Source organism: Phyllostomus hastatus, unplaced genomic scaffold, assembly GCF_019186645.2.
Source record: "Phyllostomus hastatus isolate PE091 unplaced genomic scaffold, TTU_PhHast_1.1 phas_scaffold_585, whole genome shotgun sequence".
Classification (NCBI taxonomy): Eukaryota; Metazoa; Chordata; class Mammalia; order Chiroptera; family Phyllostomidae; genus Phyllostomus; species Phyllostomus hastatus.
In genome coordinates this window covers 7,142,123-7,160,289 of record NW_025334037.1, presented here as the reverse complement: position 1 = coordinate 7,160,289, position 18,167 = coordinate 7,142,123, and the positions used below count along the sequence as shown (strand labels likewise).

At 33.6% G+C, this 18,167-nt stretch overlaps 1 protein-coding gene across 5 annotated transcripts in view; it reads left to right on the top strand.

Moving 5' to 3' along the window:
- Positions 1–18,167, top strand: part of SOX6 (SRY-box transcription factor 6) — a 607,033-nt gene that overhangs the window by 263,686 nt on the left and 325,180 nt on the right. For all 5 annotated transcript variants that reach the window (XM_045825240.1, XM_045825238.1, XM_045825237.1 and 2 more), the window contains exon 5: positions 8,447–8,654. In XM_045825240.1, the coding sequence (XP_045681196.1) occupies positions 8,447–8,654 (208 nt within the window). The remainder of the gene's footprint in view (positions 1–8,446; positions 8,655–18,167) is intronic.

Below are 18,167 nucleotides of genomic sequence, written 5' to 3'. Positions count from 1 at the left end.
TAGTTATTGGCAACTCATTTTCAGAACAATATCTAGGGACTGGAATGCATCAGAAGAAAAAGACAAAGGGTCTGGAAATTACGTCAAATGAGAAATGGGTGCAGAAACTGGAGGAGTTTCACCTAGAAAAGGACTGTTCATTTTAATGCTTCCCTTAAGATATTTGGACAATTCTAATTGGGAAAAGGAAGTAGATTACTTTTGTGTATCTTTTTTTAAATAGGTGAAGTTTATTTTAGCAAAATTAGAGAACTGTTTGCAGTCTGAAAATAGTTTTGTTTGTTTGTGGTCCTAGATTCTCTATATCCTAGTCTGAGTGTTGTGGTTACTTTTGTCTTTTCAATTCCAAGTCTCTTGCCTTCCCCATCTAGGTAGCCCCATCAATTCTAGGGCTTAAGCCATTAAAGAGGGCAAACAGGAAACAACGGGTGATAATCATAAGGATCTAGATATAAGCTGACACAAGGATTCCCTTTTAAATAACTAGATTTATTAGAAAATGTTATTTAAGAGCCCCCAACTACAGAAATACCAATGAAAAAAAGCTTGGTTAATTTTTTTAGGTTCAGTAGAGGGAAACTGTGATATACTAATTTTCTAGACATCTTCAAGAAGACCAAACTCTATTCTCTTAAACTTATTTTTATATTTCCTCCAAGCATCTTTTTTTTCACCACAGAGTTGCCCCAGTCTTTTTTTAAATTTTATTTTAATTGTCGTTCAAGTACAGTTTTCTGTCTTTTACTCCCATCCCAGTCCACCCACCCATCCCTCCCCACCTCCCTCCCATTTCTACCTGCCCCTAGTTTTTGTCCATGTGCCCTTTATACTTGTTCCTGTAAACCCTTCCCCTTTTCCCCTGAAATTCCCCTGAACTTCCCTCCTCTCTCCTCTCTGGTCACTATCAGTCTATTCTCTATTTCAGTATCTTAGGTTATATTTTGCTTGTTTGTTTGTTTTGTTGTTTAGGTTCCTGTCAAAGGTGACCAAACATCTTTTTATTATATAAGCAATATAATAACATTATGTTCTGGTGCCAGGTGGGTACTAGACTTGTCGAGGAGGATCACTTAGTAAGTTATATAGATGTCTCACTGCTATGCCATACACCTGAAACTAATTAAATCAGCTATCTGTTGTTATACAAATAAAAACTGTAATTTAAAAGTGAAATTAAATTTAAAAATTAATACAAAAAAATAAAAAGTATGTTCACCAATTATAAATTAGAAAACATAGATAAAAATTACCAATAATATCATCATTTAGGAATCACTATAAATATTTTGGTGTATATCTTCCTAGGTTTGTGTGTGTGTGTGTGGCCACATTTGCCCTTATGCACATGTATCACACAATTGAGGTTTTATACTAAATACTACAATATGTTTTTTTATTTAATATGTCTTATAAATATATTATTTCCACAACATTTTTGGTACTTATATTCAATGAAAAATAGTGTTCGGTTTCTGAGTAAAAGTATTATTTATGATAGAACATTTGAAAAATATAGAAAACTTTTGAAAGAAAATAAAAACTACCTATTATCCCAACACTTGGAAAACCATTAATTTCATTGGATATTCCAATGTCTTCTGTAAACAATTTTTTCCTTAAAGATGTATATTGATATTTCTCACTAACATACTTTTCACTATAATACATTCTGAATATTCCTACATTGTTAAGTTTTCTGCTAAAATATGATTTTCAATAATTTCAAATTATTCTACCATATGTATAAAGCCATAATGCCTTCAAATAATCCCTACAATTGGACATGCAAGTTGCCTCTAATTATACTTTTTTGTTTGTTTGTTTCATAAATTACTTTACTGTTGTTCAATTACAGTTGTCTGAATTTTTTCCCCACTACTGTCATCTCAACTCCATCCATCCCCACCTCCCTCCCCTGCTTCCATTCTCCCCTTTGGTTTTGTCCATGTGTCCTTTATAGTAGTTCCCTGAATACCCTTCTTCCCACTCTCCCCTCCCATATCCCCTCTGGCTATTGTTAGATTGTTCTTAATTTCAATGGTCATATTTTGTTTGCTTTTTTCTTTTGTTGATTATGTTCCAGTTAAAGGTGAGATCATATGGTATTTGTCCCTCAAATACCATATGCCTGGCTTATTTTACTTAGCATAATGCTCTCCAGTTCCATCCATTCTGTTGTAAAAGGTAGGAGCTTTTTCTTTCTCTCTGCTTCATAGAATTCCATTGTGTAAACGCACCATAGTTTTTTGATCCACTCATTTACTGATGGGCACTTAGGTTGCTTCCAGCACTTGGCTATTGTAAATTGTGCTGCTATGAACATTGGTATGCATAGGCTCTTTTGGATTAGTGTTTCAGGACTCTTAGGGTATAATCCCAGCAGTGGAATTGCTGGGTCAAAACGCAGTTCCATTTTTAGTTTTCGGAGGAGATTCCATACTGTTTCCACAGTGGCTGTACCAGTCTGAATTCCCACCAATGGTGCACTAGGGTTCCCTTTTCTCTGCATCCTCTCCAACACTTGTTTGTTGATTTATGATAGCCATTCTGATAGGTGTGAAGTGGTATCTCATTGTGGTTTTTAATTTGCAGCTCTCTGATGGCTAGCGATACTGAGCATATTTTCATATGTCTCTGAGACCTCTATATGTCCTCCTTGGAGAAGTGTCTGTTCAAGTGTTTTGCCCATTTTTAATTGGGCTTTTTGTCTTCCTGGAGTGGAGTCATGTGAGTTCTTTATATTTTTCGGAGATCAAACCCTTGTCCAAGGTGTCATTGGCAAATATGTTTTCCCATATAGTTGGTTCTCTTTTCATTTTAATGCTGTTTTTTTTTAGCCATGCAGAAGCTTTTTAATTTAATAAAGTCCCATTTGTTTATTCTTTCCTTTATGTCCCTTGTTCTAGGGGACATATCAGTGAAGATGTTGCTGCATGGAATGTTTGAGATTTTCCTGCTGATGTTTTCTTCTAGGACTTTTATGGTGTCACGAGTTATAGTTAAGTCTTTTATCTACCTTGAATTTATTTCTGTGTTTGGTGTAAGTTGGTGATGGAGTTTCATTTTTTTACATGTAGCTGTCCAGATCTACCAGCATCATTTGTTGAAGAGGCTATTTTTACTCCATTTTATGCTTCTTCCCTCTTTGTCAAATATTAATTGACCATAGAGACTTGGGTTTATTTCTGGGCTCTCTGTTCTGTTTCATTGGTCTATGTGCCTGTTTGCCTCTAATTATATACAACACTGTATTCAACATACATAATATTGTTTTTAATGGCCATATAGTATCCCATTGTATAGCTATATCATCTTTTATTAAACAAATCCCTTATTTTTAATACCTCCGTTCTCATTATTTTGCTTAAATAGCAATTCAGGCATTGTTGGAACAAATATTTACCCTTAGCTTTAATATTTTATTATTTTTGATATATTTGATGAGTAACTGTTTCAAGTTCATTTGTCAGAATTTTGTTTGATGCTCTGGAAGAACATAGAAGAAGCATGAGACATGGCCCCATTCCTTCAAGAGTTAATGTAAATTTGCAAATGTAACTAATACATGTGAAATAATAATAATTTATTCTAGCATTTTATTAAATGCTAAGTTACGTGATTCTGATTCAGTGCTTCAGTGTGTACTTTGTGAGTAAATAGGAGAATAGTAAGGCTCAGTCTAGTCAGGCAAGGACTTCAAGAATGAGATGCAGTGTGACCTGAGCTGTGAAGAGTGGGTCGAGTACATCGTCAAAGGGGATATAGGACATTTAAGGGAAAGGAACAGGACACTCAAAGGCTCAAAAATCTGAGTATATTTGATATATATTCACAATACTATGAGAAGGATATTTACGTTGACCATCCTTTGAATACCACTGCTGAGCAACCAGTTTTGAATACCTTCTGAAAAGTTGAAAAAATATTATTTTAATGTTTTTCCAGTTTTATGGGGATATAATTGACATATAACATTATATTAGTTTAAGGTGTACAACATAATGGTTTGACATACTTTTGTATTATGAAGTTATTACCACAATAAGTTAACATCTACCAGCTCACATGATTTTAACTTGAAGTGTAATTGACACACAGTATCATGTTAGTTTCTAGTGTACAGTGTAATGATTCAATATTTGTATTTATTGTGAAATGATCATCACATTAGTCTAGTTAACATCTGTCACCACACATACATGTGTTTTGTTTTTAGTATTTACTTTTCTATCCCTTGAAACACAAAAACATCTTAATTAAATATTCTTAATTTATGAAAATTGCTAATCTTTTGTAGAAACTCTGCCTAATGACTTTTTTTTTTTTGGTACTGCTGGGCACATTTTTAGTCTTCCACATACAATTTTTTTATTGTGTTTAATTGATTTCCAGTGAAATGCTCTTTAGATAATCTGAATCAACATTACTGTCTTTATTTTTTGTATTGGGACCTGAAGTTCTTTCAAATAATATTTTGAACATTTTCTTTACTGTTAGCTTAAGCACAGCCACTGAAGTTAAGGGCTGACAAACAAATTTATAGTAAATTTCCTTTGAAGGAACTAATGCTCACTCAGTGCCCCATATGCTCTATTTTCTGTGATGGTCATGTGTTCAGTCATGTTATATAGTGGTTGTGTTCACAAGAAGGGTCAAAAGAAGAGAGGTAATTTCCTTTATGTTATTTTTAAAAATCATAACTAACCAGGCTTATTAAAATTATTCATAATTGTGCCTGCATTATAACATTATGGCAAAACACACTTATTTCATTGCTTTCTTAGGAATCAATATTTCTTCAAGTGAGTTGCATCAGAATTAAAGAACCTGTGATTAGAATCAATTGGGATGTTCATCAAAATTTGTATTCCTGAGTCCTATTCTTCAGGGTATGGAGGAGATGAGAGAATCTGCATTTTAACATACATGCCAGGGAATTCTATGTCTTGAAGTTTGAGAACCACTGCTTTAGGGAAATACCGTCTCAGATCTCTCCACAGCTGTGCTGCAGGGCCATGCATTGATACTCAGTAGATATTATCATTTGGAATCTTGCCTCAATTGGCATTTCATGGGACCTGTTTTGTTTTTGGAAATTACAGGATAAATTGAGCTTTTTTCTTATGAAAAAGTTACTTAAAAATTAGCTCTCTAGAAAAAAAATTAGAGGTCTTTGTGAAGTCTCTTTTTGTAATTTGGCATTATTGCCTTTTATCCCACAATAATTTCTACATTTTAAGTGTTTGGATTTATGTGCCTCTTTACTCAGATAAATTGACTATAGGACTCCACTCATGAAAGAGCAATATTTCTTAAGTTTTAGAAAGTTAAAAAGCGAGGCCCAGAAAGAGTAAATTTTGCCCCTTTCCATTGTTTCTAAGAATGGTATAAAATTACTTGTACAACTTAAGCCATTTATAATTTCATTCACTGCCTATTTTGGTGCATTTGTGACATGCTACATGCAGTTCTTGTGACTTAGAGAAATCATGACTTCAGCTTCTTGCTCCCTGCTTCTGGGTAGTGCTGAGCCACTTCGCACAGACTATGCGGCAGAGGACAGTGTGAGTGAGTCATTGATGTGGAAACCCATGGTTATTGTCTGTGGTGCAGGATAGCAGTGACTGCATACTCACAGGTAAAAAAAAACAAGAAACACAGTCAATCTAACAAGTGACATGAGTAAATAAGACAGAACTTAATCCTGAGAGAAAAAGGTGGTATTGTATGGAGCCTAAATGCTTTAAGAACAACTTAAGGTTGTTACTCAGGCTGGAGAGCCATCTCTACCATTAAAAAAAAATTATTGCATTTTTTACCATTACCATTTACTCCCCATATATCTCCCTGTGCCCCGCAATCACCACATTGTTGTCTATGTCCATGAGTCCTTTTTCCTTTTTGCACATTCCCTCTACCCTTAACCTCCCCTCCCTTAGCTGTTAAGCTGTCATACTGCTCTCCATCAATGAGTCTGTCTCTATTTTGCTTGTTCGTTCATTAGATTCCACAAATTGAGCAAAATCATATGATATTTATCTTTGTCTGACTGGCTTAGACCATCTTTTAAGTGATAAAAAAATTTGCTTTATTATAGTCAATGATGAGTCCTTTGTAGCTAACCACTTCCACATACCTATTGTTTTGACTTGGTCTTTGATCCCTTAGGTTGAGCCAGAATTTGTTTTGGGTTTTGACTTATAGGCTATAATATAAGATTAGTTTGCATTTGAAATGAAAATGACTGAGGCATGATTGATCAAATGGTGATTATTGATTTAAAAACACCTAGGTCAGCTTTCTGAAGGGACACTATTAAGGAGTCAAAATGGCTTTTGCAAACACATCTCAGTTTTTGTCTGCACAAATTGAAGAATGAAGAGGCCATTCCAAAAAACCATGCACTAAACATGATTGGCATAAAGGGGTTCCTCAGCATCATTCCATGGAGTTATTACAAACATGAATGAAAAACATCTTTCCTGGGGAAGGAAAAGATCTAGGACCAAGGTAAAGAGGAGCTTTCTTTCTTGCCCTGCCCCATTAATTTTATCTTTTTCATTTTATTTCACTAGAAATCTAATGAGCATTTCTCTGTGATAAACGTTGTGCTAACACTGGGAATGCAAAAAAGATTAAGATTTAGCTCAGAGTATTTTTAATGGCTTTGTGATACAATATACATAATTTACCCATTTGATGTATACAATTTAGTGGGGTTTTGTTTTTTTTTAGTATATTCACAGACTTCACAATATTCAATGTACTTCCAAGACTCATAACATTTCTTACTAAAAATTTTTTTAGGTCCAAAGTAGGAAAAATCCTCCTTGGCTTCATTCCTATGTCTTCTTCCATCAAAATAATGAGACCTACTATTTACTAAATACCAGCTATGAGCTCAACGTTGTGTGCCATTACTTTATAAATGTTATCTCATTATATGCTCCCAATAATCCTCAAAATAAGTTTTATTCCTGCCTTCTATATAATGACAATAATACCTGCACACATAGCATTTTTTGAGTATAATTATTATCTCATTTAATATATGTGGAAACTTACTTCTCTAGATTCCTTTTTTCCTTTTTACCCTTTCCCACTTATTAAATCTATAACTTTCACCTCTTGCTTCTTTCCCTAGTTCTTGAAGCTTGCCAGGCTTCTTTGTGAAGATGGAGAGAAATATAGGAGCAGTTAAGATTTTCAAGCTTCTGATGAGAATCATAAAGGCTAGATACTTTGTTTCCCAATTTTTTAAAAAATATTTTATTTATTTTTAGAGAAGGAAGGGAGGGAGAAAGAGAGAGAGAGAGAGAGAGAGAGAGAGAGAGAGAGAGAGAGAGAGAGACATCAATGTGTGGTTGCTGGGGGCCATGGCCTGCAACCCAGGCATGTGCCCTGACTGGGAATCGAACCTGCAATGCTTTGGTTCGCAGCCCTTGCTCAATCCACTGAACTATGCCAGCCAGGACCCTATTTCCCAAAAATTTTTAATGGGGGAGAGACTGCCCAGACACAGACACATGAGGTGAATGCCAGGCTACTGATGGGCTACTGCCAAAGACTAGTTCCTTTCAACCCTCGGTTCTGATTTACAGAGATATGAAAACATTTTCGATCTATAAACTTTTAGGTGTCTTATTTTTAATCTAAGATTTGTTTTTCCTCCTCGCAGATGGATCTAACTCTTTTACCAGTTAGCTAACTTCTCTGTACTTTGAAGTAATTCATGTGCAAATGTTTCTGTAATAAACTTGTTCTTTTGGAAACAAACATAACACAAACCATTTTTAAGTGCCCATGAAAATGTGTGTGTGATTGTGTGCTGAAGTATCAATGATATAAAGTAAGGAATAGAAAGAGGTTTCTGTAATTTTCGACAGATGTACAGCTAGAAAAAAATGCTCCTTCCCAAACCCCAGCACACAAAAATATTCGGGTTAGTTAACTTTCTAGCATTGACTTAGATATTTTATATATTTTCTGGTGAACAATTGACAATGGTTATTGAAGCCAATTTTTCTACTGGTACTAAATTCTAGGATGATGTTTTGTGATATATATTTTAGACTGTGGAAGAACATTGCTAATAAAACTGCTAATTAAAAGAAAAACTTTGCCAATCTTAATAATGAATAATTGAATCTGAACTATTTTAAATGAAGGGTGTAAATGAGGAAGAAGTTGAAGTGTCTATTTTAAAACTGTTTTTAAACCACTTAGGCTGGTTGTTTTTCTAATAAAATTACAGTTGGAATCTGCTATTTCATATTAGCTTTTTTGATAACTGCTTCTTTAATATTTAGTATTTTTTTAAGCATGGATAGTTATATTTTATTTGTCCCTCTATGTATCACATATTGTCATTCTAAGTATGAAATTTTCCCAGTGATAAGCAAAGAGACAAGTATCCTAATGGCTTTATTTTATTTTGTTTTCCTAGGAGTCAGAGAATAATAAGTTATGTTCCCTATATTCCTTCCGAAATACCTCTACCTCACCACATAAGCCTGACGAAGGGAGTCGGGACCGTGAGATAATGACCAGTGTTACGTTTGGAACCCCAGAGCGCCGCAAAGGGAGCCTTGCTGATGTGGTGGACACACTGAAACAGAAGAAGCTTGAGGAAATGACTCGGACTGAACAAGAAGGTACGTGTGGACTTAACTGTTGGGCTTTATTCTTTTAAAGATTCCAGGCCTTAAAAAAAATGTGGGATTTCAAGGGCCAGAGGAGAGCATAATTGGCGTTATCTAGGAAAAAGTTATTCAGGGGTTGCTGTGGTGTGGGCAGATTGTGATTCATTAAGAGTATTAAGCAGGTAGCTCCATTTTGGTAAAACTGTGCATTTTATTCGTTCCTATGATAACAAATCAAGGTTTTAAACTAACTGTAAGCCTTTCCCTGAAAAAAGGTAGTATAATAATGTTTCCAGCTGCAACTTTATTTTTAATTTTTGCCCCTTATTCCCTTTTGATGGGTAGTGTTTAATTATGAAAATATCAACTGCTTAAAAAGCAAAAATAAAACCGAAAACAATGTCTTTCTTCTCATTTTTATAAATATCATAAACAGTATTAGTTTGCCTCCAGATGTTGTGGAATTGAGATTTGAAGGTTTCTAAGACTTAGAGCTAAATGCTCAAGTGGGAGGTGCTTTGACCCATGACATCTTTTCCGGTATTGCATCTCCACTGTGTCTACATTCTCCACAAGAATCCACTCAGGTTCGAATATGTCCTGAAAGATAGATGAAAGACTCTTTAATAACATTTTCAATTAAATAAATCAAATCTAAGTGATTGCTAAAGTATGTATGGTCTTTCATTTTTTATGTGCGGATTTTAGATTTTTAAAATGTAGGGTAATTAATGATTTTGGATTTATTACTAACACTGTAAGTTAAACTTAAAACTCTGTGACACTGTGGGGAAATAGAGATTTGATATAAGGGAATTTTTCATTTATCTTAATTTTATTCCTTCAAGGGCCCAAAAGTTTAAACTCTCAGATTAATTTTTGTGGATGTGTTCAGCCCATCGTCAGTTTTTGCGGAAGCTTCTAAAGTGTATTATGCACTTTTCTGTCTTACTGACCACATTATATAGCATACAATGTAAATATTATGTGATGACTTGGAGTCATGGTTCAGTAGACTGTGAACTACAATACCTAATAATTAATGTGGCCCTGTACAAGTTCCACAATCTCCCTGAGCCAAAAAATTTTAAACTGGACATGGTACCAATACCTGACTTGGTAACTTAAACATTTTGAGAATTAACTATAATAATGAATATAAAGGTTTTTTTATGAACTGCAAACTACATAAATTTGAAGTGTTATGATGATTATCATATTATAAATGTCAGTTATTTTACTATGCTATAATGTAATGATGGCCCCAGAGATCATTGGGATAGTTAGGACTGTTTGGTTTTATGGCTATTTCTTTGCAATTATGTAACCTTGGAGTTCTTGTGTCTGCTTGAGATAGATATTTTTCAGCATGTGTGTTTGTGTTGGTTTCTCCTCTTTAGGTTGCAGGCTGCTACTTCTTGCTTAGTTGTGAATAATTTATAATTTTCTCCTATTAATCTATAAATTATGAAATCAGATGATCATGACATGCTGGACTATATTTAAAATATGAACAAATATATCTGGGTGAATTACTGAGAGATTCCAGGTAATATGCATGGTCTTTAGTGCATGGAATCATGCTAACTCTTCTGACTGCTTATTATTTTCTGCATTTTTGGCTATATTTTAGAGTAATTGAGGCTGCCAGATCAATAATCTCTGAAAAAGTGAGATTGCTAGATTACTTTTATGATTCACCAGAAAGATGGTTTTAGTTCTATAAGATAGTAGTTTTCAAAATACGTTAGAGGACTCTTTAGTATAAAAATAAAGAAATTGATTTCTTGTGATTTTTTTGTCCAGATTACAAAGGAATTTAAAATCATTTTTCTGTTGTAAGTAGTGGTTTTCTGTTGTAAGTAGTGGTTAGTTTTATACTCTTCCTTTTCATCACTGTTATAAATTTGATGGAAGAGATACACTTAGGATATGAGACCTCCAATTTAAGAGTTCTTTATCATCATATTCCTACTATTGAAGAATGTCTTCTATGTACTTCACAAAACTTTGATTGTTTTCTACAGTACATATATTTTAGGCATCAGAATTCAGGGGTTTTTAGTGTATGTTGATGCATAAAATATTGTAAATACAAATATTAAAATGTGACAGTCATGCTTGTCAAACTTACAGATACCACAAATCTGGGAGAAACAGTGAATAATATATGAAAGAAACAAAACAAAAGATAAACTGAAAATATGGACTTAAAATTAACCTTCAGAATAAAATTTAATACATCGTATTATCAAGTCCAGAGGTTGTGAACAAAACTCCCAGCTTCTCAAGTGATTACTGAAGGAAATTCAAATAACAGACACATTAATTTTAAAAAAAGCTTATGAGTTTAAGGTGACAGAAAGGGCAGTGGAGTTAGCATGATGAATATTGCTAAAAAATTGCCAATGCTATCTCAGTCAGCATTACTAAAATTACAGTATGTAGCAAAGAGGTGGTAATCCCAGTGAACTCCCTGATCAACAGAATGCATCTGAAATATTGTGTTGAGTTGAGAATTACCACACTTTACAAGAGACTCAAAATATTCTCAGAGGAGAACAGTTGACGTGATAACAGATGCAAAGTTATATAATGAGGAATGGGTGAAGGAACTAGTAATATTAACCCTGGAGAAAAGAAAATCAAGGATGACATGATGGTTGTCTCTAAAGATTAAAGTCATATGGAGTAGGGATTGAATTTATTCTATCTAATTCCCTGGGGATAGAATGCAAATCAGTGATAAGTTACAAGGAACCATAATATTGTTTATAATACAACCAACTATTGAGTAGTTAGTTGTAGCTGTCCATATTATCAGCTTTATTCTTTGGAGGATAATAAGTTGTCCTTGGAGGTATGCAACAATCTTTTTTTCCTTCTGTTTAGCTTTTTAAAAAATTATTGACACTATTTACGGATGTCCCCCATTCCTCCACCCTTTGTTCACCTTCACCAAGACCCCACCTCCCCTCCCCCGGCCTTCACCATGCTATTGTCTGTGTCTGTGGGCTATGCATATATATTCTTTGGCTAATTTCTTCACCTTCTTTTATACAGTCCTGCCCCTACCCTTGCTCCTCTGAGATCTGTCTGTCTGTTCTATGCATCCATGTCTCTGGTTCTAGTGAGTTCATCAGTTTATTTTGTTTTTTAGATTCCACATATAAGTGAGATCATATGGTATTTGTCATAATTGCATTTTAATAAGGCTATTGTAAAGGACAGAGAATTAGTTTTTTCCAATGCTAGGGCTATTAATTTTTATGAACACTATGTTTATACAATATTTCTGTAGTTCATAGTACACTTTTATAGTCCTATTCAAGAACTGCATGTATCATGATTATTTTTCTATAAGTTCTTTATTTCTTATTTTGTGAAGTGCTGTATTGGAAATGAGAGATTCTCACCCACTAATTCCTGCCTCCCAGCCCCCATGGATCCTTTTAATAAGTCTAGGTAAATCTACAGGTTCTTTCTTATTTTGAAAGCATAAAGTAAAATCCATAGAATTATAGAGAAAATGAATTATATTAAAATTTGAAATCTTAAATTTTGTGATATGGTATAAGATACTACTTTACAATAAGAGCTAGTGGAAGGACTAAAAACAATAAGAGCTAATGGAGGGACTAACATATCATAATTTTGAAGTAGCGATAAACATAAATGATATTTTGAGATATCTTCATCAAGTACAATATCATAAAATATATTGTGATTGTATTAGTTACAATGTCACAAATACTATGAGTGTTTTGTGGTTTGTTGCCTGCATCCATGATTTAAGAAAATATAAAATTTTGATTAAAGGTTAGTGAATTGTTTTATCTGAGTTCATAGCGTCCCCATATTTTGTAGATGGATTCTTGGACTCTGTGGACCCTAGGTTAAGAACCTCTATGCTACGTGATATGGGCCACCAATAGTGAATGAAACAGCCTTTAACTTTAAAGAGTTTATATTCTTGTAAGAGGTATAAGACATGTAAAAATGAACTATAATTAAGTATCTAATATGTGATAAGTTCCATGAGAGCTCTATCAATAAAATGTTATAGGAGTTTACAAGCTAGATTGCACCTGCCTAGAAAGCCATGGAAAACTTCTTTAGGGAAATGGATCTTAACCAGTCTTAGAGAGTGAAAGGATTTATATAGGCAGAAATAGAGGGGAGGTGCATTTCAGGCAGAAGGAACAGGCAGAGATCTTTAAAACACCCAACAGTTCAGGATCTAATTAAAAGTAGTAGGAGAGTTGTGGTAGAGTGGAACTACAAAAACAGCCAGTAAACAATGAACTCAATGACAGTAAGTACATTCTCATAATAATTACTTTAAAAGTAAGTGGACTCCTGGCTGGTGTGGCTCAGTGGATTGAGCACTGAACTGCAAAGGAAAGGGTCACCTGTTTGATTCCCAGTCAGGGCAAATACCTGGGTTTTGGGCCAGGTCCACATTGGGGGGGGGGAGTGAGGGGCAACCACACATTGGTGTTTCTCTCTCCCTCTGTTTCTCTCCCTCCCTCTCTTTCTAAAAGTAAATAAAATCTTTTTTAAAAAGTAAATGGACTAAATTCTGTACTCAAAATACATAGAGTGGCTGAATGGATTAAAAAAAGGAGACCCATTTACATGCTGCCTGCAATAGACTCAGTTTAGATGTAAAGACACATGGAGACTAAAAGTGAAGGGATGGAAAAAGATATTCCATGCAAATGGAAACCAAAGGAAAGCTAGAGTAGCTATCTTATTTCATTAAAAAATAGATTTTAAAACAAACTGTAGTAAGAGATAAAGATAAGCATTATATAATTATATAGGGGTCAATCTAACAAGAGAATACAATGTATAAATATATATGAACCCAATACAGGAGGACCTAAATATATAATTATTAGCAGACCTAAAGGGAGAAATAGATAACAATATAATAGTATTAGGATATTTTTTAATACCCCACTTATATCAATGGATAGATCTTCCAGACAGAAAATCAATAAGGAAACGGCAGTCTTAAACAGCATATTAGATCATATGGACTTAACAGATATATACACAACTTCACATCCAAAGACAACAGGATACACATACTTCACAAGTGCATGTGAAACATTTTTCAGGAAAGATTTTATGTTAGGCCATACAAAAGTCTATAAAAGGATCCATGGACAAAGCCAAAGGGGAGTATGATTAAGGGTGGGAGGTGGAGGTGGGGTGGGTGCGGTGGAGGAAAGTGGTGGTGGGAAAATAAAGACTGTACTTGAACTACAATAAAAAATTTTAAAAAGTCTTAATAAATAAATGTAAGAGGACTTAAATCACATCAAGCATCTTTTCCAACCACAATGGTATGAAACTTGAAATTAATTGCATGAAGAAAACTGGAAAATTCACAAATATGTGGAGATTAAGCAACACGCTATTGAACAATCAAAGGGTCAAAGAAGAGATCAAAAGAGAAATTAAAAAATACCCCAGACAAACAAAAATGAAAATATAACATACTGAATTTTGTGGAATGAAACTAAAGCAGTTCTAAAAGGGAAGTTCATAGTGATAAATGCCTATCTCAAAAAATAAGAAAGGTCTCAAATAAACAACCTAACTTTACACCTCAAGGAACTAGAAAAAGAAAAAAAAAGGAACCCAAAGTTGGAAGGGAGGAAATACCAAAGATTGTAGAACAGTAAAATAAAAACTTAAAAGACCATAGAGACGATCAGAAAGAATAAAAGGTGGTTCTTTGAAAGGATAAGCAACATTTACAAGCCTTTAGCTAGAATCAAGGAAAAAAGAGAGATGACTTAAATAAAATAAAAATGAAAGAGGAGATGTTGCAACTGATACCATAGAAATATAAAAGAGCACAGAAGACTAATATGAACAATTACATGCCAACAAATTTGACAACCTAGATGTAGTAAATTTCCAAAAAGATAAAACTTGCAAATACTGAATCATAATGAAACAGAAAATCTGAACAGACTAATTACTAGTAGGGAAATTGAATCATTAATTAAAATCTCCCAACAAATAAAAATCCAGGACCCAACAGCTTCACTGGTAAATTCTACTCAACATTACAATAACTATTAATCCTTCTCAAATTCTTCCAAAAAATAGAAGAGGCAGAACTCTTTCAAACTCATTTAATGAGGGCAGCATTACCCTGACACCAAAACCAGACAAGGATGCCACAAGAAAAGAAAATTGCAGGTCAATATTTCTAAAAAATGCAACAATCTTCAACAAAATATTAGCAAAATGAATTCAATAATACGTTAAAAAGATCATACACCATGATCAATTCAATTTATCCTAGGGATACAAATATAGTTCAACATCAGCAAATCAATCAGCATAATATACCACGTTAATGAAATAAATAAAAATCATAACAATTATCTTGATAGATTTAAAAAAAAGCATTTTACATAGTTCAACATCCACTTATGGTTTAAAATCTTAAAAAGTACCCAATACTTTTATTATTATGTTGAGGTATAGAGGGAATATACCTCAATATAATAAAGATCATATATGACAAGCCCATGGCTTATATTGTACTCAATAGTGAAAAGCTCAAAAGGCTTTCTTCTAAGATCAGGAAAAAGACAAAGGTGCCTGCCTTTATCACATTTATTCAATACAGTATTGGAAGGCCTAGCCATAGCAGTTAGGCAAGAAAGAATTAAAAGGTATCCAAATAGGAAAGGAAGAAGTAAATTCACTATTTGCAGTAGATATGGTATTATTATGTATAGAAAATCCTGAAGACTCCATCAAAAAACCTGTTGGAACTAATAAACAAATTCAGTAAAACTGTAGGATACAAAACCAATATACAAAAAACTTCTCGCATTTTTATATACTAATAAGGAACCATCAGAAAGAAAAATAAACACTCCTATTTTTTATAATTGCATCAGAGAATAGAATACTTAGGAATAAATTTAACCAAGGATGTGAAAGGCTTATATATGTAAACTATAAAACACTGAGGAAAGAAATTGAAGAATATACAAATAAATGAAAATATATTCGTTCTTATCAATTAGAAGAGTTAATATTGTTAAAATATTCATACTACCCAAAGCAATCTACAGATTCAATGCAATCCTTATCAAAAGTCCAATGGCATTCAAAAAAATAGAACACATAATCCTAAGATTTGTATGGAATTCTAAAAATATTTTGAAAAGCCAAAGCAATCTTGAGAAAGAAGAACAAAGCTTGAGGCATCATGTTCCCTGATTTTAAACTATGTAACAAAGCTATAATAATGAAAACAGAATGGTATTGGCATTAAAACAGACATACAGATCAGTGGAACAAAATACAGAGTCCTGAAATACACCTATACATAGAAAGTCAATTAATTTTGACAAGAAAGACAAGAATATGCTATAAGGAAAGAACAAACAGTCTTTTTAATATTAAATGGTGTGGAAAAACTAGACATCTACATGCATAAGAATAAAACTCAACCACTGTCTTACACTACACAAAAAAATTAACTCAAAATGAATTAAAGACAAATGTAAGACCTGATATCATAAGACTCCTAGAAGAAAACATAGGTAGTAAGCTCTTAACATTTGTTTAAGTGATGATATTTTGAATGTGACACCAAAAGAAAAAGAAACAAAAGCAAAACTTCTTTTTTAGGAGAGGCATGCGTGGAGGTGGATGAGGGTATAAAGTGGATAAATGATTATGGGGAAAAAAGCAAAACCTAATCAGTGGGACTATACCATACTAAAACGTTTTTGCATGGCAAAGGAAACCATCAACAAAATGAAAAGGCAACTGATTGAATGTAAGAAAATATTCATAAAGTATATATCTGATAAGGGGCTAATATCCAGAATATGTAAAGTATTCATACAACTTAATAGCAAAAAAAAAATCAAACAATCTGAATATATATTTTTTTGAAGAGGACATGGATAGCCAACAGTACGTGAACAGATGCTCAACATCATTAATTATAAGGGAAATACAAATTGAAACCATGGTGAGACATCACCTTACCCTTTTGGGAATGGCCACTAAAAAAAAATACAAAAAATTACAAGTGTTGGTGAGGATGTGGAGCAAAGGGAACTCTTGTGCACTGTTAGTGGAAATGTAAACTGGTGCAGCTACTTTGGAAAACGGTATGGCAGTTCTTGAAAAAAATAAAAATAGGACTACCATAGATCCATCGATTTCACTTCTGGGTGTTTATCTGGAAAAAAACCAACAGAACAAAAGCACTAATTCAAAAAGATATATATGTATCCCCATGTTTATTATTACAGCATTATTTACAAAAGCCAAAATATGGAAGCAACCTAAGTGTCCATGGATGGTTGAATGGATAAAAAAGATGTGGTTATATATACAATGGAATATTAGCCATAAAGAAATGAAGTCTATACCCTGACCAGTGTGGCTCAGCTTGTCAGGAGTCATTCCATAAAGTAAAGGGTTGCTGTTTCAATTCCCGGCCAAGGCACATGTGTAGGTTGCAGGTTTGGTCCTAGGTCAGGTGTGTGTGAGAGGCAGCTGATTGATGTTTCTCTCTCACATCAATATTCCTCTCCCTCTCTTCCCCCCTCTTTCTTACTCTCTAAAAATAATTAATTAAAAAATGAAATCTTGCCATTTACAACCACATGGATGGACCTTAAGGGTATTATACTAACTGAAATAAGTCAGAGAAAGACAAACACTGTTTGATCTTATTTATATGGGGAATCTAAAAAGAAAAAGAGAAATAAAAGCTCATAGATACAGAGAACAGACTGGTGGGGAGTGGGAGTGGGAGAAATGAGTGAAGGGGTCAAAAGGTTAAAAGAAAAAATATATACATGTCCTTTAAAAATTGTAAAAGTTATTGACATGAACCAATCTGGATAAATGGAGAGTTGTATTATATTTTGGAAGCAATATTTAATAACATAATAACCTTAAGGGATATAAGACTGAAAGTATAAGTTATATTAAGATATTAGAGGCCCTTTAATTCCTGGTTAAGGAGTTTGAATTTTATATTGAAGTTTATGGATGATTCATTGACTATTTTTTAGTTCAATAAGGTGATGGATTAGAGCTTCTTCTGCGGACAGTTAATCTGGCAGAGCTGTGTAGGATATGTGGGAGCATGGAGAGATATTAAGGAGATTATTTCAGGCCAGAGATAATGAGGACCTGGACTAAGGTGGCAGAAAAACGAAAGGAAGACGGGTGCATATGGAAAAGATATTAGGAGATAGAATTATAAGGACTTGGCATTTAAGTGAGGAGACCAAGAGAGAGGACTGGTTAGAAGGTAATTCAGAGTTTTTAAATATGGGTGAATAAAAGGTGGTAAAACAATAGGAAAAGAAGTATAAGAACATGTTTTGGACATGGAAGCAGTGAAGATTTCTATTTTTATTTTGAATTTGATTCCTAATTTTCATTATCTGTTTGGAGCAATAGAATAGAACAGTATAATGGGAGAAAAGAAATAATTATAGAAAAGATCATTAA